Source organism: Portunus trituberculatus, chromosome 2 (assembly GCF_017591435.1).
Source record: "Portunus trituberculatus isolate SZX2019 chromosome 2, ASM1759143v1, whole genome shotgun sequence".
Taxonomy (NCBI): domain Eukaryota; kingdom Metazoa; phylum Arthropoda; class Malacostraca; order Decapoda; family Portunidae; genus Portunus; species Portunus trituberculatus.
The window spans coordinates 7,931,580-7,953,993 of record NC_059256.1 but is presented as its reverse complement, the minus strand read 5'-3'; the positions used below and the strand labels follow the sequence as shown (position 1 = coordinate 7,953,993).

At 40.6% G+C, this 22,414-nt stretch overlaps 1 protein-coding gene across 1 annotated transcript in view; it reads right to left on the bottom strand.

Moving 5' to 3' along the window:
* LOC123506597 (protein PTCD3 homolog, mitochondrial-like) overlaps positions 1-22,414 on the bottom strand; it is a 90,890-nt gene that overhangs the window by 8,089 nt on the left and 60,387 nt on the right. Inside the window, exons 13-16 of the mRNA XM_045258840.1 lie at positions 20,954-21,081; positions 18,769-18,860; positions 18,176-18,284; positions 14,413-14,646 (exon numbers count right to left, since the gene is read on the bottom strand). Coding sequence (XP_045114775.1) covers positions 14,413-14,646; positions 18,176-18,284; positions 18,769-18,860; positions 20,954-21,081 — 563 coding nt within the window. The remainder of the gene's footprint in view (positions 1-14,412; positions 14,647-18,175; positions 18,285-18,768; positions 18,861-20,953; positions 21,082-22,414) is intronic.

Sequence of the window (22,414 nt, the reverse complement as noted above, 5' to 3'; positions counted from 1 at the left end):
AAACTACAACTAGGTAAATACACCAACACACACACACACACACACACACACACACACACACACACACACACACACACACACACACAGGAGGGCTTGGAAACTTAAGGACCCTGAGGAAACCAAAACAATTTACATAAGAAGAAATATGTCACAAGATGAGAGAATGAAGATGAAGGAGCTAGTATCTGAAGTGAAGGAGAGGAATGACGAAAGAACAGTGGAGGAAAAGATCAAGTTTTTTTGGAGGATGAGAAATGGGAGGCTAAAGAAGTGGTGAATAAAACAGACGGAATAGGCATTACATAGAAGAACAAGACTAGGAATGGAATAAAAGTGACTTACACGAACATAGATGGATTTCTGTCTAAGAGGCTAGAATGTATGGATTACCTAAGAAATAACGAACCGGAAATAATGTGTGTAGTGGAAACAAAGCTAAGGCCCGAAATAAAGCTAGACTGGTTTGTTGTAAAACACTACAAAGTATGGAGAAATGATAGAAAAAATAAAGGAGGTGGTGGTATAATGGTTCTTACTAAGGAAGATCTGATAGTGAAGGAGGTGAACTATAGTAAGAGAAATGAGGAAGTGATAAGTATGCTTATAACAGATGGCAAGAGGGACATTAATATTATAACAGTATACATACCACCCAGAACCAGTGCTTGGGAATATGGACAGTACCAAATGGTGATGAGAAATACTCTAGACAGAATGAAGCAAGAACTCAACAGAAAGGATAGAGTGATGATAGTTGGAGACTTTCATTGCAAAGAAATAGTGTGGGAAGATTACGAAGTGGTGAAAGGTGGTGAGTGGGCAGAAGAGTTGTTAAAGGTAGCAACAAATAACTTGATGGCACAGTGGGTGAGATCACCAACAAGGTGCAGGGGACAGGATATTGCAGCAAGGTTGGATTTGGTATTTACCAGGGGAATCTCTCTAAAAGAGGAAATTGAACATGAAAGTCCCTTGGGGAAAGGCAATCATGATGTCCTAAGCTTTGAGCTGGATACAGAATTAAGCACGAATAAGATTGTGGAACGCAGGGAGGAAAAATTAAATTATACTAGGGCAAATTATAACCATATAAGGGAGTTCTTTAATGAAATTGACTGGTCCGTGGTATACCAGGAAAGAGATATGCAATTGAAGTACGATAAATTTATGGATTTGTATAACTCTGCTGTGAAAAAGTTTGTGCCATATTACAGGAAGGGGACTTTAAATAATAAACAGTGGTTTAATAGAAATTGTGAAGAAGCAAAAAAGAACAAAGAAAAGGCATGGAAGAAACTTAAGAAAAGCAGTGATGTATTATCAAGGGAAGGCTACAAAACAGCAAGGAATAGATACATTGAAGTAAGGAGAACAGCACAGAAGGAATATGAACAGAGGGTGGTGGAAAACTGTGATAGTGACCCAAAATGTTTTACAAATTCATAAATGGAAAACTAAATAAAAGGGAGGCAATAGAAAAGGTAAAAACGGGAAGAAGTATATGAAGATGCTGGAGATAACTGAAATTTTGAACGACAACTTTTGCAAAGTGTTTACAAAGGAGGAGCATTTATGGGAGGAAGGCCTACGGAAATAAAGCAAATGCAGGACATCATGGTTACTAAGGAAGACTAAGGAAAATTATAAGCAATCTGGATATTAATAAATCAATGGGGCCTGATGGCATATCTGGGAGGTTGCTAAAAGAATATAAGGATCAATTGTTGAACCCCATATTTGATATTGTGGATACCTCCATACGAACAGGATTAGTCCCGAAAGAGTGGAAAAGAGCTGACATTGTGCCTATATATAAGAATGGTAGTAGAATGGAACCGCTAAATTATAGACCAGTATCATTGATTAGTATATTGTGCAAGGTATGTGAAGAAGTAATTAAAGCTAAGTGGAGTGAGTATCTAGAAAGAGAAAACATTCTGAGTGAAAGGCAGTTTGGTTTCAGAAAAGGAAGATCGTGTGTATCCAATTTATTATGTTTTTATTCAAGAGTGACTGACATACTGCAACATAGAGAGGGATGGGTGGATGCTATCTACCTGGACTTGAGAAAGGCCTTTGATAAAGTACCACACAATAGACTGATGTGAAAATTAAAGATGACAGGAGGAGTAAATGATAAACTAGCAAAATGGATGGACAATTACTTAATGGGAAGAGAAATGAGAACAGTGGTGAGAGGAAAGAAGTCCAAGTGGAAGAAGGTAACCAGTGGAGTTCCACAAGGGTCAGTGCTGGGTCCCATCATGTTTTTGATTTATGTTAATAATATGCCAGTAGGAATTGACAGTTATATGAACATGTTTGCGGACGATACTAATATTATGAGGAGACTAAAGAATGTGGAAGATTGTAACAAGTTACAGGAAGATCTTGATAAAATATATGAGTGGAGTAGAGTGGCAGATGGAATTTAATATAGACAAGACCCATGTTATGAAAATGGGAAGAAGTAGATACAGACTAAACTGGGATTACAGACTGGATGATGAGAAAATTAAAGAGACCAATGAGGAGAAAGACTTAGGAGTAACCGTGCAAAACACTTTGTCACCGGAGAAACACATTAACAAGATTTTTGGGAAAACATACAACATGCTTCAAAATATTGGCCTTGCATTCCACTACCTAGATGAAGGAATGATGAAGAAGATATTATGCACCTTAATAAGACCCCAGCTAGAATATGCAGCATGTGTCTGGTCACATATGAAGAAAAATGTGAAGAAGGTAGAAAGGGTACAAAGGCTGGCAACAAGGATGGTACCAGGACTCAGGAGTTAGAGAGAGAGGAGAGAGAGAGAGAGAGAGAGAGAGACATTAGAGAGAGAGAGAGAGAAGAGGAGACATGATAACTATGTATAAATTGGTGAACAAGATAGACATACTGGATAGAGAGTTGATAAAGGTGACCACAAGTAATTATCTCCGAGGACATGGAAAAAAGCTAATAAAGGACATCTGTCTAAATGACGTGAGAAAATACAGTTTCCCGCATCGTAGCATTGATAAGTGGAATAAACTGAGCAGTCATGTCGTTGACACGGTGTGTGTCAATCAGATGAAAGAGAGATATGACAGGAATGGACAAGGAGACAGGACACAGAGAGCTTAGCTCGGGCCCTGTAATACACAAATAGGTAAATACACACACAAAGTGCCACATGCAAGATTACTATGGAAGTTAGAAGAGAAGGGTAGCTTAAAAGGAAGCACATTGAGATGGATAGAAAATTACTTGAGGGGGAGAGAAATAAGGACAGTAGTTAAAGATATGAAGTCCAAGTGGAAAGCAGTAGAAAGCGGAGTGCCACAGGGGTCAGTATTGGCACCAATACTTTTCCTCATTTATATTAACGACATGCCAGAAGGAGTGAACAGCTACATAAATCTGTTTGCAGATGATACGAAACTGTGCAGAGTTATAAAGCAAAAAGAGGATTGTGAAATACTGCAAGAAGACCTAAATAAGATCTGGGAATGCAGTAAAAAGTGGAAAATGGAATTCAATGTAAACAAAAGCCATGGCATGGAAATGGGAAAGAGTGAAAGATGACCCGTGGGAATCTATAAGATGGGAGATGGAGTAGAACTGGAGAAAGTAGAAAAGGAAAAGGACTTAGGAGTGACGATGGAAGAAAACAAGCAACTGGTAAGCCATATTGATAGAACTTTTAGAGAAACATATAATTTGCTAAGGAATATTGGAGTAGCATTTCAGTACATGGACAAAGAAATGATGAAGAAATTGATAAGTACTATAATAAGACCCAGATTGGAATATGCAGGAGTAGTGTGGACCCCTCATAAAAAGAAACACATAAGGAAGTGTTAGGCCAAAGGTTGGACCTTCTGAGGGCGACAGGGTGGCTTGGCCCTCTGTTGGGAAGAGCAGAGTGGGGAAGAGGGAGCAGGCGAGCCAGACTGGGAAAGATAGTAGTCAGGATAGGCAGAGATGGCAGGTTGCGAGGGGAAGGAAAGCGGAGGCAGTTAGGGAGGATAGGACTAAACCTGTTGACTGTGAAAATAGGTTCGGTTTGTTGGAGGGGGAGGGGGAGGGGGAGAGTGAGAGTGGAGTGAATGAAGTGGTTGTGGTGAGTGAAAGGAGAAAGAAGGGGGTAGAGGAGAGGAGGAGGATGGTTGTGCCTAGCACACCTCAGGTGTGTGTGGTGGGTGACTCTCAGGTTAGGTATTTAGATAGCACTTTCTGTGGGAAAGACAGGGATAGGAGGACGAACGTGTGTATGCCTGGTGCAGGTGTGAAGGCAGTGAGTGAGGAGGTGCAGAAGAGGGTTGGGGGATGGAGAGGAGGGTGTAGTAGTTTTGCACGTAGGTGGGAACGATGTCAGAGCAGGTGGGTCGGAGGAGTTAGTGGCAAGATTTCGGGAAATGTTAGGCAAGATAAGGGAGAGTGGTAGGAGGTGTGTAGTGTCAGGAATCTTGCCTCGTGTGTATGTTAGCAGGAATGGTTGTCTAGAACCATTGGTGTGAATGATCGGGTAAAAGGGATGTGTAAGGATGTGGGTGTCAGCTTTGTGGATGTATGGGATAGGTTCTATGGGCGAAGGGATTTGTATGCTAGGGATGGTGTGCATCTGAGTAGGAAGGGTGTGGATGTGCTGAGTGGATGTCTGGAGGGGAGTTGGGATGGAGTGTAGGGGGTGAGGTAGCAAATGCATTCCAGAAGAAAGATGCTAGACATAAATTAGATAGGATAAACAGAGATAGTGAAAAGATTAGGAAAGATTTCCAGGTGCAAATAGGAGAGAATAAGATTAGGATTCCAAATAAGGAGACAGCATCTAGGAAGGTAGCAGGACTTAAATGTTTTTATGTAAATGCCAGGAGTCTTAGGAACAAGAAGGACGAGTTATCTAGTTATATAGTTGAGGAGGACCTAGATGTTGTATGTGTCACAGAGGCATGGGTAAATGAGGAAAAGTTTAGGAAAATAGGAAAGAATATGAAGTAGATGGATACATTATGTATTTACACCAGAGAATTGGTAGGATAGGCGGAGGAGTAGTTATTTATGTAAAAATCCTTCATTTCCAGTCAGGTTAATGGTATTAAGGTAGATAACAGAGTAGAGTCCTTATGGCTGGATGTTAGAGTAAACAAAAGTAAGGTTATTAGAGTAGGAGCTTTTATAGGCCACCTAACCAGTCAGCAGATGTAGACAACCTTATGGTAGATGAGATAAATAGGGGTGTACTAGTCAGACAATTATCTTAGGGATTTTAATCTTAAGTCAGTAAACTGGGAGAGGATGGTAGGAGATGCTAGTGAAAATAAGTTTATGGAAAGTTTTCAGGATAACTATTTAGTGCAGATGGTAGATAAACCTACTAGGGGAGGAAGGTTTTAGACATAGTACTAACAAATATTGAGCATTGTTTAAAGGAAGTTGAGGTAGGAGAGACTTTAGCAAACAGTGACCATCATATAATTAGATTTATCATTAATTCCAGTAGGGATAATATAGTGAATAAGACTAGAGTCCCAAACTATCAGAAAGGCAATTATGGTAGGTTACGTCAGTTATTAGGAGAGGTAAACTGGGAAGATAGTTTTGGAAATAAAACTGCACAGGAGATGTGGGATATTTTTAAGGTTGTAGTAAAGGGTATAGTGATGCAGTGTATCCCTTACAAAGATATAAGGCAGAGAAACAGGAAGCCATTATGGTGGACTCATGAGATAGGTAGCCAGATCAGAGAGAAGAAGAGGGCATACAGAGAGTTGCAGAAAAGTGGGAAGATGTAGATTTGATTAGGTACAGACAGGTCAGGGATGATTTGAGTAAGGTTATAAAAAAGTAAAAGGCAGGCAGAGATAAAACTAGCTAGAGCTGGGAGTAAAGATCCCAAAAATTATATAGTTATTACAAGGTCAGTGATAAAAGAAATAAGGATAGGATTGGACCACTCAGAAAAGATGGTGTAGTAGTGGATCAAAATGAAGACATAGTAGAATTATTGAATGAACAATTTTCTTCAGTATTTACTAGGAAAGAATAGGAAATCCTGTTACAAACAGTGCGACGAGTAGTTTAAGAGCTTTAGAAAATATTGATATAAAACCGGGAATTATTAGGAAATTTATTCTTGAACTAGACGATAGGAAAGCCAGTGGTCCTGATGAGCTACATGCCAGAGTACTTAGGGAGGGTGTAGACAGTATTTCTGAAGCACTTAAGTTAATCTTTGAAAGATCACTTAGGTTTGCTGAGATACCTCAGGACTGGAAGTTAGCTAATGTTACTCCAATATTTAAAAAGGTAGGAAGGATGATGCGAATAATTATAGACCGATCAGTTTAACTAGTATAGTATGTAAGATACTAGAGAAAATCATTAAGGGTAGTATTTGGGAGCATTTAAATGAGAATAGATTAATTAGAGATACCCAACATGGCTTTAGATCAGGGAGGTCCTGTCTTACAAATTTGCTCGATATCTTAGAATATATTACCAAGGAGTTAGATGATGGAAATAGCATAGATGTTATATATCTAGATTTTAGCAAGGCATTTGATAAGGTACCGCATAGGAGGCTAGTGTACAAATTGAGACTACATGGGATAGGGGGTAGGTTAGTTGATTGGATTAGTGAATGGCTTTCTGATAGGAAACAGAGAGTAGTATTAAATGGGGCAATGTCTGAGTGGAAGGAAGTGGTTAGTGGGGTACCCCAAGGATCAGTGCTAGGACCTCTTCTTTTCTTGGTGTACATTAACGATTTAGATATAGGAATTAGTAGCAAAGTATCAAAGTTTGCAGATGATACTAAGATAGCATGTGCAGTACAGGGTGAAAAGGACAATTACAGAATACAACGAGACCTGGACAGGCTGATAGCATGGGCAGACAGGTGGCAGATGGAGTTTAATTCTGATAAGTGTCAGGTTATGCATTTAGGTAAAGACAACACAAACTTTAACTATGAGATGGAGGGATGTTGGCTAGAGGCAGTAGAGGAAGGAAAGGATTTAGGAGTAGTGATAGACAGGACTATGAAATTTTCAAAGCAATGTTTAGGGGTGGTAACCTTACAACCAACCCCACCCTGTGGGTGGTTGGCCTCTCCCAGGGTGTGAGGTCATAAAACTTTGCCCGAGCTATTCTCTACATTCCTCCTTCTTTTCTCTCTTTTCTATTTCATAGGAGTGGGTTTGCAGAGATTCCACAGTCGTGCATCCGACCTTCAGTCTCTGTGCCACTTCTCCTCCCTCTGGTTGATGCGACCCAGAACTTTTTTTTTTTTTTTTTTTTTTTTTTCTTCTTTCCTTTCTTTCTCGCAATCCCACGTTGTGTAGGCAGGACAAAGGGATGAATGGTGGCAGCGATTTTTTCCTTCTTTTCTTTTGCCACTGCTACTGTCAGGTCCCCCATGTAATTGGCGACCTGGGGTATACCATAATAATTGCCTTGCCTGGTGTTGCGGCTCCTCCAGGTGGACCTTTTATTCCGCTGTGTTTTCTCTTTTTATGGAGTTTCATTTTATTTAATTTTCTCATTACCCTTAGTGGTGATGTTCACCCTAATCCCGGTCCTCGTAATAACTGTTGTAAGGCCTTATACATTAATATTCGGGGCCTAAAGGCCAACTTGCAAGACGTTGCAGTTCGTCCTCCAAATATGATATAATTTTTGTTCAGAGACTCTTGTTTCGAGCTTCAGGCATGTTTCTGAGATTCTGATTCCTAATTTCAAGAGGCCTCTTCTTCTGAGGCGTGATTCTATCCCTAGAGCTCGGGGGATGTGTATATACTTCGTCCAGCATGCAGCGCTTCACGCATTACCAAATTTGAGTGTGGCTGTCATGAAATGATGCTGGTTAAAATTTGCAGTCGTTTTAATAACTACTATATCTTCTCTGTATATAGAAATCCCGATCTTGATGATTCTATTTATGACTGTTTGCTAAATTCTATGGCATCTATTCAAGAATCAGACCCTAAAGCTTCCTTTGTTTTTGTTGGTGATGTTAATGCACATCATCAGGATTGGTTGAACTCCGTTTCTCAAACAAATCAACATGGTCGGGCTGCTCTAGATTTTAGTAACCTCACCGGTTGTGAGCAGATCGTTCATAGCCCAACTCACGTCTCGGGTAATTGCCTTGATCTTCTTTTACAGGCGCCCCTCTGCAGTAACTTTGCAGGTCGTCCCTCCTTGGTAGCACAGACCACTCTGGCTTGTCTTTCAATATTCAAACTTCATTTCCTATTCGGACGAGCCAATATCGCGGAAAGTATTTCTAAAGTCACGAGCCAATTGGACTGGTGTCATTGCCGATTTTAACAACATTGTATGGCGGGAAATTTTACATTCTGATAGTCCAATTGATTCCCTTAACAGTGTTTTACTTAACATTAGTGAAAGAAGAATTCCTTCTAAAATAATTCAAGTCGTCGCAAGGACAGTGCCTGGTTTAGTGATGACTGCAGGCGTGCTCAGCGTGGAAAACAGGTTGCTTATTGTGAATGGTCTCGACTGCGTTCACCTGAATCATGGGAAAATTACGTTCGTCTGCGTTTATTTGCCCAACGTACATATTCTAGCGCACAGGATGAGTACAACGAACACCTTAAAAATGTTCTGATTGGCACCTCCCAACCACACTCATGGTGGTCAGCTTTAAAGCAATCACTCTTTGGTGTGGACTCAAGTTTACCTCCTCTGTCATGTACTGACGGTTCAATCTGCCATAATTCTAAGGACAAAGCCAATCTTTTAGCTTCCGTTTTAACTCGAAACAAAGTGATGAAGAGTTTGATCTGCCGCGTCTTGTCCCCAGGACATTAAATTACACTCCATTGCCTTTAAGTCCTCCGAAATCTTAAGATATCTTAATGAGTTAGACTCATTCGGGGGTTGTGATCCTTTGGGTTTTCTGCCTCTTTTTTACAAAAAGATTGCTTCTCCTCTCGCTCCAAAATTGGCAGTTATTTTTAGAGCTCTTTTTCGTAAGGGTTCTTTTCCGGTATGCTGGCGTACTGCAAATGTTACCCTATTCCAAAGGGATCTTCATCCTCCATTCACCCCGGTGACTATAGACCCATTTCCATAACCCGGTGTTATCTAAGATTTTGAGCGCCTGCTGGCAAGCGTCTCAATCGTTTTTAGATATTAATAATTTGTTGCCATCTAGTCAGTTTGGTTTTAGAAAAGGTCTCAGTACTTCTGATGCTCTCGTTTGCATAACGCACGACATGCAAGCTGCCCTTGATGCTGGTCATGAATCTAGAGTAATTTCACTTGATTTTAGTTCTGCATTTGATCGTGTTAATCATAGAGCCCTTTTATCGAAAGTTAGATCTATTGGTATTGGTGGCGCGTCCATCAAGTTCTGTCAGAGTTCTAACAGTCGAAGGCAGCGTGTGACTGTTGATGGCTGCCTTAGTTCTTTTAGTCCAGTTGTATCCGGTGTTCCGCAGGGAAGTGTTCTGGGACCTCTTCTTTTTTTATTTATACATCTGACATGTGGTGTGGGATTGAATCTAATATGGTTGCTTATGCTGATGACACCACTATATATGCGACAATTTCTTCCCCACAGGATAGGCAGAGAGTCGCTAATGTACTCACTCAAGATGTTTCAAGGATTCTGTCATGGTGTGATCAGTGGGGTATGAAACTGAACCCGAGTAAATCCCATAGTATGGTTATTAGCAGATCAAGGACACCTTTCCCAGTTCACCCTGATATTGTTGTCAACAGTACCTATTCCTAATTGTTCGTCTCTGAAGTTACTCGGAGTCACCCTTGATCCCAAACTTACTTTTGAGTTGCACTTGCGTTCACTTGCATCATCAGTCTCATGTAAAGTTGGTTTGTTACGCAAATGTAGGCGGATATATTCCTCTGATGATATTGTAAGAAATTGCTTTTACTCTTTCATACTGCCTCATTTTGAATATTGTCACTCTGTGTGGATCTCTGCAGCAGAGTCTCACTTAAAGCTTTTAGATAGAGCATTCAACCAGATTAAATTTCTTCTTCCTAATCTTGAGATTAATCTTGACATCGTCGTTTGGTTGGATCATTGTCCTATTTCTTCAAAATCATGTCTAATTCCAACCACCCGTTGCATTGTCATTTGCCTGCCCTTCACTACCAGCACGTGCTACAAGACAATCCTTGATCATGAATGACCGTTCCTTGTCTGTGAATCGATGTAATACTTCACAATTTTCCCAGTGTTTTATCCCAGTATCTGCTAGACTCTGGAATACAATTCCCAACGAGATTGTTAATTCTAGTAACATTGAAGCATTTAAAAAACGTGTGAATACCTTTCTTCTCTCTGAACTCACTACCTCTTAGATCTCTACCAATCTTCCTATTCTGTTGTTCATTCCTGTTACTTCCTTTCACTTATCGGTGAGGTGCCGCCCACTGGGCCTTTGGGTTTATGCAGTTATGCTTTCCAGTGGGTCGCCTTCATTGACCTCATAATAATAATAATAATAATAGAAGCAAGAAATAGGGCAAATAGGATCCTGGATTTTATAATTAGAAATGTTAGTTATAAAAGTAAGGAAGTGGTGCGTAGCTTATATAATTCCTATGTTAGGCCCCATTTAGAGTATTGCATACAGGCCTGGTCACCCCACTATAGGCAGGATATCAACATGTTAGAAGCAGTTCAGAGAAGAGCAACTAGGATGATACCAGCATTAAAGCGCCTGGAGTATAGAGAGAGATTAAAGGAATTAAACATGTTTTCATTTGAGAGGAGATGTATAAGAGGGATATGATAGAGTTATTTCAAATGTTCTCAGATACAAACTACATAGATGAGATCTTTCTTTACCTTAGAGGAGGAAGTAGGACTAGAAATCATGGCAGGAAGATTAGAAAGCAAGGCTGCAGGTTAGATATAAGAAAATATTTCTTTAGTCATAGAGTGGTAGACTTCTGGAATGCATTGCCAGAGACGGTTGTAAATAGCACTCGTTTGACAATGTTTAAAAACAGATTAGATAAGCACTTAAATTTATTAGATTTATAATTATGTATAGCACTGCATGATAGTTTTTATAAGAAATTTACTATAGTTAAATAAGACATGATCCCCATGTATGGGGACCACAAATTGTAGAGGATTTCGCTGCAGGACTTAGCCCTGTTAATGGGCCAAATATTTAGAATTAGTATATAATGTATTGTGTACTTGTAAGTGTATTTTTAAGTACTGATGACGAGGTCGCTGTGCGACTGATACAGGATAACCTAGATGGGCCCTGATGGCCCTTTGTTATCTTATTATTTATGTTATGTTATGTTATGTTATGAAGTTGGAGACTACATAAAATGGCTACAAGAATGGTCCCAGAACTTGAAGGGATGACATATGAGGAGAGACTAATGGCTATGGATCTACCAACCCTGGAACAGAGAAGGGAGAGAGGGGATCTGATACAAGTTTATATATTGATCAACGGAATGGACCAAGTGGATAATGAGAAACTGATCCTGAGAGAATATGACATTTGAAGCACAAGATCGCTTAGTAAAAAGCTGAGGAAGGGAAAATGTCTCGGAGATGTTAAAAAATATAGTTTCGCACAAAGATGTGTTGAGACGTGGAACTGTTTGAGTGAGGAAGTGGTGTCACCAACGAGTGTGCAGAGCTTTAAAGAAAAATTGGATAAGTGTAGATATGGAGACGGGGCCACACGAGCATAAAGCCCAGGCCCTGTAAAACTACAACTATGTAAATACACCAATACATACCCTATTCTCCCTACATACACTATTATATCCCCCACAAATACACCTACACTCCCCACACACACCACTATATCTTTCTCCCACAACCCTATTTCCCCAACAGCCCCCCTATATACCACACACACACCTACACTCATCACACACACTCCCAATACACATTCATATACCACATTCCTCCACACACTGCTATTCAAGGAGAAATGAAGAGAACAAAATAGAAAAGAGGGGGACAGGAACGTTGGTAAATGGAGAAAGTGAGAGGTGGATATTAAACATGATAATCTGGATAAGGGAAGGAAAAAAGGAAAAAAAACTGAGGGAAACACGAAAAAAGACAACTTCCCATACCAATACACATCCATGTACCAATCTACACCCCTGCCACATAATACTACACCACAAAACACCTTATTTCTGTACCCTGCACCACATATCTTTGGTAACAGTGTATACTTATCTAAGTTAACCTTAACCTAACCTAATCTAAGAAGATATAGTCTAGCCTACCCTAACTTAACCTAGTGTAACCTGATCTTTGTGGAAGCTAATGCGATATTTTACTAATTTGATTCAACCTAACCAAACCTTAGCTGATCTAACCTAACTTAAAGGGGGGTTCATGTGTCAATATGTGGCTAAAATTGCAAGTTGTTAGAAGTATCAATAGGGCCCTTCTAGTCAAAACGGGTTCACACATAGCGACTGAGAAGTATCGGCTGATTGACGGGAAGTAAATGTAAACAATTATCAGCTGTCTTTCTCTGGTGGCAATGACGACTGTGATGAAATTAAATTACCACAAATATGCAATCCTCACCTCCAGCAACACCCTGCACAGAGGAAAACACTTCCTGGAGAGTGGCAGCGATCTCATCAAACGTCAATTTCCATAAGCTTTTCTTGCTATATAATTTTTAGGGTCCCAGAAGTGCTCTTTTTCCCTCACTAACTCCAACATCTCTACATCTGGACACCACATTTTCTAACCTTTCTCTGTGATGTAACAGTCACTCACCTCCCAAACACATCCCAAACACTCTAAACAAACACCCAAACAGACACCCACACCTAAAACACACTGAAACAATCACTCACCTCCCAAACACACCGACACCACACTTTCGAACCTTTCTCCGTGACATTACAGTAATACTCCGCTTAATGAACAGGATAGGGGGTGTCAAAGCTGTTCGTAGAGTGAAAATTCGTTAAGCGGATGTAATTTTCCCATACGAAATAATGGAAATACAGGGGGATGTGTTCTGGGCTGGTCCCCAACATACCACATGGGTTAAAAAAAAAAAAATAAATAAAAAAAAAAAAAAAAAAAAATATATATATATATATATATATATATATATATATATATATAGGTTTGGCAGCACATTGGGCCACCAGTGTACCACGACTTTTATGATGTCATGTGAGTCATTGGAAGTTAGAGAAGCTACGTACAAATTCTCTCACATTCTCGCATTTATGTTCATAAAACAACAATTCTATTAGCTTTTTACAAACTTGCCCCAAGAAAGGATTGTTTTGTAATGCATAAAGTGAAATCTTATATGGAATACCAAAAAATAAAGCAGAGATGAGATGAGCCACAGACGAAATGGGAGACTCACGGCGACTCGGCCGCTTCTTCTTCTTCTTGTGACCCTTTTGCCCTGTGTGTTGTCATTCCCCATGATATTTGTTTCCACTCCTCTATTGCCTGCTATAATGGATATCATATCTTAGTATTCATATACGCTCATGCTACGAGGATAACCTTGACTCCGTGGCACTGAGTGATAGTGAATTACTAATGAAATACCGCAGTATTTCATTAATAATTCACTATCACTTGTTGCATGAGGGTACATGAATACTAAGATATGATATCCATTATAGCAGGCAAGAGAGGAGTGAAAACATAAACATGATGAAAGTAACACGCAAGCAAAAGGGTCACAAGAAGAAGAAGAAGCGGCACAGTGGCTGTGAGTCTCCTGCTTCGTCCGTGGCTCATCTCATCTCTGCGTTATTTTTTGGTATTCAACGTAAGATTTCACTTTATGCATTACAAAACAATCCTTTCTTGGGGCAAGGTTTGTAAAAAGCTAATAGAAATGTTGTTTTGTGAACATAAATGCATTATATAAGACAGTAACACCACCTCCAGAGATGGTGTTCCCAGCAACCTCAGAGCAACCTGATAGCAATCTTGTCACCGTCCCTCCACACGTTCATGGATGCCATTTCGCTGCAAGAGGTTGCTCTGACGTTGTTAAAGAATCTTGGATCCAGCTCCAGGAGCGCTAGAGACAGAGGCGGGGAGCCAGCCAATCACAGCGAAACTACCGTGTTCGGTCCCTCACCCGGCAAATTCAAACCAAGAAAATTCGCTAAAACGGATGTGGTTGTACGTCATGCGGATTTTTGGTCTAATTTTATATAGTACGTTAAACCGGAAATTCGTCAAACAAACATTCGTTAAGCGGAGTATTACTGTACAATGTAAACAGCCACAAATCAACTGAACAAGACATGTTGATCTTGTTGTTAGGGACCGATATTCAGTCGCAAACTCTACCAACTTGCAATTTCAGTCGAATATTAATGTGTGAACCTGCCTTAACCTTACCACACATGCCATACACCCTAAAACATACCTTATTCCTCCTAGTCGGGTCCTGTGCCTGTACTCTACACCAAATATCCTTGGCAATGGTGACCAGCCTTTCTGTCAGCATGAGGTCATCAGGAGAGGGCTGGTGGTGGGTCAGGGTAGTCAGCATCAGCCCCACAAGTTTGTCTCGAGAGCAATGGTCAAACAGTACCATGTCGGACCACAGCTGGGGAAGGTAGTGCAGGGCTCCGCTGGTCTGGATGGCTTGTAGAACCTCCTGTTTGGGGTAGGTTATGTTTGGATAGGTTAGGTTAAGCAAGGTTAGGTTAGATGAAATTAGGTTATCCTTATAGTCTGTGTACTGTAAAATGACTCCTGGATTTACAACATATTGCAGCTTATTGATAACGTGAATAATACTTGTTCTCTGATGATCAACGCACTTATTACAAGGACAGCTCACAGTGTTTCTCAAGACCTGACAACCACACATTCCCTGGGACGCCATTAACCCCTTCAGTACCATGACGCATTTTCATACTCATTCTCCTTACTATCTGGTGATTTCATACACTTCAGAAACTCATGTGGGGGCATTAAAATAGTGACAACTACTGCATTAACCTTCTGACTTCCATAGAGCCTTCCTAATGTCAATAAAATGGTCTAATCGTACACAAATCTAAAGGTAAAATTGTGTTCCAGTACTGAAGGGATTAAGAGCCAGGAGTCACTTTTAGAGTAGACACACAAACACACTATACTTCAAATACATAAGGACAGTTTACATAAGGTTAGGTTAGGTTAAGGGCTGTTACATTAGATTAAGTTTGAGTGCACTAAACTGTGTTGTGTTGTCTTGTGTTACGGTTAGGTTAAAAGTAACACCACGTTAGATTAAATTAGGCAGTGTTAGGTTAGGTTATGCCAAGTTCAAATCCTTATGGTCAGTTGACTGAGGTGAGGTTAGATCCATTAAATTGTATTCGTTTTAGTTTGCTTAGGTTAAATTGGGTTATATTTTACTTAGGTTAGGCTGGATAAAGTTAGGTTAAGTTAAATAGCTCATACACACACAGGAAGAGACATATACATACACATACAAAAGACACACAAACCAGCACACACAAACACAAAAAGACAAACACACACACACACACACACACACAATTTGAAGGGATGACATATGAGGAGAGACTAAAGGCTAAGGATCTACCAACCCTGGAACAAAGAAGGGAGAGAGGAGACCTGATACAAGTTTATAAATTGATCAACGGAATGGACCAAGTGGATGATGAGAAACTGATCCTGAGAGAAGAATATGACATCCGAAGCACAAGATCGCATAGTAAAAAGCTGAGAAAAGGAAAATGTCTGAGAGATGTTAAAAAATATAGTTTCCTGCAACGATGTGTTGAGACGTGGAACAGTTTGAGTGAAAAAGTGGTGTCAGCAACGAGTGTGCATACTTTTAAAGTAAGATTGGATAAGTGTAGATATGGAGACAGGGCCACACCAGCATAAAGCCCAGGCCCTGTAAAACTACAACTAGGTAAATACAACTAGGTAAATACACACACACACACACAGGGCCTGGTCTCAGGCCTATCCAAAGATCGGAAATAATGAGCTCTGAGCTCGTTCCGTAGGGTAACGTCTGGCTGTCTCGTCAGATACTGCAGCAGATCAAACAGTGAATTACACACACACACACACACACACACACACACACACACACACACACACACACACACACACACACATATTTGGAAATATACAAAACTGGGGTCAGGGAATATGTTCCGAAATATAGACCTAAAGAAGAAGGAAAGAAAGATTGGTTTAATGCAAGATGTGCTAGGGCAAAGGAGAAACGAGATGGAGCATGGAAAAGGTGGAGAAGAAACAGAAATCCAGAAAATAAGGAAAACTTCAAAACAGCAAGAAATGAATATGCTAAGGTGAGAAAGGAAGAAGGAAAGAACTATGAAAAGGACATTGTCGAAAAATGTAAGGAACAACCAAAATTGTTCTACAGATTCATAAATGGAAAAATAAGACAAAAAGAAACAATAGAAAGGTTAAAAGGAGAAAACGGAATGGTGGAAGACCCAAAAAGTATGGCAGAACTGTTAAATAGTAAATTTCATGAGGTCTTTACTAAGGAATCCAAATTTGAAAGACCACAGGGTAATAGAGACTGTCTATATGAAAGAGATTAAAGTAACCAAGCTTGAAATAAAAAGTTGATGACGGAATTGGATGAGGAAAAGGCAATGGGACCGGATGAAGTCTCAGGCAGAATACTGAAAGAATGTAGGGAAGAACTAGAAAGTCCAATATACAACATCATAAAATGCTCAATAGAAAATGGAACAGTGCCAGTGGAGTGGAAAAGAGCTGAGGTGGTTCCCATATATAAGAGCGGAAGGAAGGAAGAACCTTTAAATTACAGGCCGGTATCACTAACTAGAGTAATATGCAAGATGTGTGAAAAAGTAATAAAGAAGCAATGGATCGAGTTTCTTGAAGACAACAAAATATTATCAAATAGCCAATTTGGTTTTAGAAAAGGTCGGTCATGTGTGACAAATTTATTGAGTTTCTACTCTAGAATAGTTGATAAAGTACAAGAGAGAGAGGATGGGTTGACTGTATTTATTTAGATCTAAAAAAGGCTTTTGATAAAGTGCCACATGAAAGATTACTATGGAAGTTAGAGGAGAAGGGTGGCTTAAAAGGAAGCACATTGAGATGGATGAAGAATTACTTAAGGGGGAGAGAAATAAGGACGATAGTTAAAGATATGAAGTCCAAGTGGAGAACAGTAGACAGCGGAGTGCCACAGGGGTCAGTATTGGCACCAATACTTTTTCTCGTATATATAAATGACATGCCAGAGGAGTGAACAGCTACATAAATCTGTTTGCGGACGATGCGAAACTGTGCAGAGTCATTAAACAAAAGAGGATTGTGAAATACTACAGGAAGACTTAAACAAGATCTGGAAATGGAGCAAAAAATGGGAGATGGAATTCAATGTGGACAAAAGCCATGTCATGGAAATGGGAAAAAGTGAAAGACGACCAGTGGGAATCTATAAGATGGGAGATGGAGTAGAACTAGAAAAAGTAAAAAAGGAAAAGGACTTGGGAGTGACAATGGAAGAAAATAATCAACCGGTTAGCCATATTGATAGAATTTTCAGAGGGACATATAATTTGCTAAGGAATATTGGAGTAGCATTTCACTATATGGACAAGGAAATGATGAAGAAATTGATAAGTACTAAAATAAGACCTAGATTGGAATATGCAGGAGTTGTGTGGACTCCCATAAAAGAAACACATAAGAAAATTAGAGAGACTACAAAAAATGGCTACAAGAATGGTTCCAGAATTTAAAGGGATGGCATATGAGGAGAGACTAAAGGCAATGGATCTACCAACCTTGGAGCAGAGAGAGAGAGGGGATCTGATACAAGTTTATAAATTGATTAACGGAATGGATGAAGTGGATAATGAGAAACTGATCCTGAGAGAAGAATATGACTTTAGAAGCACAAGATCGCATAGTAAGAAACTAAGGAAGGGACGATGTCTGAGAGATGTTAAAAATTTAGTTTCCATAAAGATGTGTTGAGACTTGGAACAGTTTGAGTGAGGAAGTGGTATCAGCAAAGAGTGTACATCGTTTTAAAGAAAAATTGGATAAGTGTAGATATGGAGACAGGACCACACGAGCATAAAGCCCAGGCCCTGTAAAACTACAACTAGGTAAATACAACTAGGTAAATACACACACACCTGCATAATGCCTGGCTCAGGTGTGTAGATGTGTGGCACCAGCTTGTCATAAACCTGCATAAACTCATCAATCGGGAGAGAGGAGCAGGAGAGGGCAAAGTAGTGACGGCTGGAGAGGAGGAGGAGGAGGAGGAGGAGGAGGAGGAGGAGGAGGAGGAGGAGGAGGAGGAGGAGGAGGAGGAGGAGGAGGAGGAGGAGGAGGAGGAGGAGGAGGAGGAGGAGGAGGAGGAGGAGGAGGAGGAGGAGGAGGAGGAGGAGGAGGAGGAGGAGTTTTAAGGTTACAAAATCAATAAATATATACACAAAACTATTACTCAAAATATATAAAAATCAATAAACTTAATTTTCTATCACAGGAGCCATGAAAACACCCTTCAAAACCCCAATAACTTCCAGAACACCCTGCCAAACCATCAAAACACCCTTCAAAACCCCAATAAATTCCACTACACCCTGCCAAACCATCAAAATACCCTTCAAAACTCCAATAGCTTCCACAAGAGAGAGAGAGAGAGAGAGAGAGAGAGAGAGAGAGAGAGAGAGAGACTAGTAGTAGTGGTATATACACTAGACAAATACACAAACACACTTACTAATACACACTCTCCTTGTATGAATCACCAATGAACAGGTGGTTTGTGCCCTGGTGGAGCAAAGACTCCACCCTCTCCGCCACCTTGAGACTCTGTGGAGGAGGAGGAGGAGGAGGAGGAGGAGGAGGAGGAGGAGGAGGAGGAGGAGGAGGAGGAGGAGGAGAAGAAGAGTTGGTTGTTTTGGTGGTGGTGGTGGAGGAGGAGGAGGAGGAGGAAAAAAGGGGATAGAGGAAAAGGTGGAGGTGGAGTAGGAAAAAGAAGAACAAGGAAATAGATGCAATGAGTGAATAATAGGAAAATCAATAATAATTACAATAATAATAATAATAATAATAATAATAATAATAATAATAATAATAATAATAATAATAATAATTAGCTGATATTCTAAAATGCTCTGCTCTCACACTACGACTGTTTTCCAAGTTAATATTGTGGAAATGTTGTTAATCTGTCACTGGAACTGTAAGAAATAACCTTAAAATCCCTTGTCACTTCAACTACAGCCTTTGCAATGTGGAATTTTTTTTTCTTTTTACACAAGAGGGAATTCTGCCAAGGACAACAGAATATTAGAAAAAAAAAGGCCCCCACTGGAACTGCAGGTTTTCTAAAAGATTTGAAAGAGTTAGCCAAAATCAAGGGACAAATGTCTTGCACCCTCCCTCTTAAAAGAAGTCAAGTCATAGGAAGATGGAAATACAGAAGCAGGCAGGGAGTTCCAGAGTTTACCAGTGAAAGGTATGAATGACTGAGAATACTGGTTAACTTTTGTATTAGAGCACTGGACAGAATAGGGATGAAAGGAAGAAGAAAGCCTTGTGCAGCGAGGCCGCAGGAGGAGGGGAGGCATGCAGCTAGCAAGATCAATAGAACAGTTAGCATGAAAATAACAATAAAAGATTTTTTTTTATGTTGTGGTCTATAGCACCTGTAGGTTTACTTGAATAGTATGGGAAGTGCCATTAAGCTTCCACCCATTAGTGGTGCAGGCAATATTATTCATAGTGGTACCCATATTAAGGTGCATATCACCACCCAAGCGCATCTTTGGTGTAAACACCTAGAACCTGGGTAGCTAACTTTAAACTACTCGGCAAATGGCAAAGTATCAAGTGGTACATGGTGGGAGTCAAAACTAAGCGTCAACAACTGCCCAATCCCATGCTCATCACCATATCCACTACGCCACTGCCTCCCTCACAGAAAGAGATACAACATTTTGGCAGTGAGAAAGAAGCTGAAGACAGTCAGTCAAAGGAGGGTAGTTGATAAGAAAAGCTTTTCATTCCACCCTATCTAGTAAAGCTGTAAGAGTAGAACTCCCCCTAAATATGCAAAGAGTACTCCATACAAGGAGGGATAAGGCCTTTGTACAGAGTTAGCAGTTGGAGGGGTAAGAAAACTGGCGGAGATGCCGCAAAACACTTAACTTCATAGAAGCTGTTTTAGCAAGAGATGAAATGTGAAGTTTCCAGTTAAGATTATGAGTAATGGACAGACCAAGGATATTCATTGTGGAAGAGGGAGACAGTTGAGTGTCATTGAAGAAGAGGGGATAGTTGTCTGGAAGGTTGTGTTGAGTTGATATATGGAGGAATTGAGTTTTTGAGGCATTGAACACTGCTAAGTTTTCTCTGTGCCAATCAGAAATCTTAGAAAGATCACAAGTCAGGCGTTCTGTGACATCCCTGCACAATCTGATGACTTTGTGAAGGGTTGATTGTCTCTAAAAGGAAGTAGAAAGATGTAGAGTGGTATCTTCAGCATAGGAGGGGATAGGGCAAAAAGTTTGGTTAAGATAATTAATGAATAATAGAAAGAGTGGGTGACAGGACAGAATCCTGAGGAACATTACAATTAACAGATTTTGGAGAAGAACAGTGGCCATCTACCACAGCAGCAATAGAACGGTCGGAAAGGAAACTTGAGATAAAGTTGCAGAGAGAAGGATAGAAGCCGTTGGAGGGCAGTTTTGAAATCAAAACTTTGTGCCAGACTCTTCAAAAGCCTTTGATATGTCTAATACTGCAGCAAAAGTTTCACCAAAATCTCTGAAAGAGGATGACCAAGAACTGTAAAAACACACCTAAAAACACACATCACTTCAACTAGAGGCTTCAGAAAGTAAAGAATACATTTCAGAATGGATATCTATACCACCACCACCACCACAGGCCATTACCTTCAGGTGATTCCTGGCAACCTCCATGGCGGTGACGAAGAAGGACGTGTCTTTGGGGTCCTGCAGGGTGAAGGACTGCCCCTCCATCTGGTCCAGGATACCCACCAGGATGTCACTTCGTGGTCCACCTTAGGATATACAGATTGGATCACCTGACCTAACCTGACTTGATGTGATCTGACTAAAACCTTATCTGACCTAAATTCAACCTTAACCCCTTCAGTACTAGGACGCATTTTTACCATGAGTTTTGAGTACAATTAGACAAATTTATTTACATTAGGAAGGGTCTATGGAGGTCAGAAGATTAATGGCAAGAGTTTTCACTATTCTAATCCCCACCTAAGTTTCTGAAGCTGTTCAAAACCATCAAATAGGAAGCAAAATAATCATGAAAATGTGTCATGGTGCTAAAGTGGTTAATGTAACATAACCTAATGTGATTTAATTGAATTGTATTTAATCTAACCTAACCTAATCCAACCAAATACAGGTTTCCCTCATTATTTGATAACTCGACTTACCAATCGTTATACTTTACTTCCACTCACTCATTTTCCAACATCAGGACTTGTTTATCCGATTGTCAACTGACCACTACACTGTAAACAAATGCTGTGATTGCATCGCCACCAAGGATTCTACAGTATAAGAATATATGGGTTCAATGAGAGGGCTGGAGGAATTGATTAGGGAGCTTAGCTTCTAACAGATGGTGCACGGGTTGCAGGTTGTAAAGAGGTGAGGGATGGGGGGGGAGGGGCCCATCAGCGGAAGATGAGCACCGTTACAAGATTCAAACAGTCAGTCAGTCACGGGAAGCAGTGCAAGGCACATCAGTCATCGCCCACCTCTGCCTGGGCCACACCACGCTCAGTGCTCACTTGCACCGTCTACGTCTGTCTCCCAATCCTTTCTGCCCTTGGTGTAGGACTACCCCTGAGGCCATGGAACATTTCCTGCTTCAATGCCCACGCTTCCACTCAACATACTGCATTATGCTCCCGGCTCTCTGCCCTGGCCATCACAACACTCAACCTGCCCACCCTCCTGGTGGCCTCAGGCATCCACCCCTCCTGGCAACCTGCTGTCCTTCACCTTACTTGTGCCTTCTTGAGCAAGACCAGCCAGCTACCACGCCTGTGATACCCACACAGGACTACCCCAGGGCTCATAAGTATCCAAAAGAAGCCACAAAGATCTATAGATCCTTATGAGCCCTGGAGTAGTCCTGTGTGGGTATCACAGGCGTGGTAGCTGGCTGGTCTTCCTCAAGAAGGCACAAGTAAGGTGAGGGACAGCAGGTTGCCAGGAGGGGTGGATGCCTGAGGCCACCAGGAAGATGGCTGGGCATGTCCAGTGTTATGATGGCCAGGGCAGAGAGCCAGGAGTGTAGTGCAATATGTTGAGAGTGGAAGTGTAGGCATTGAAGCAGGAAATGTTCCATGGCCTCAGGGGTAG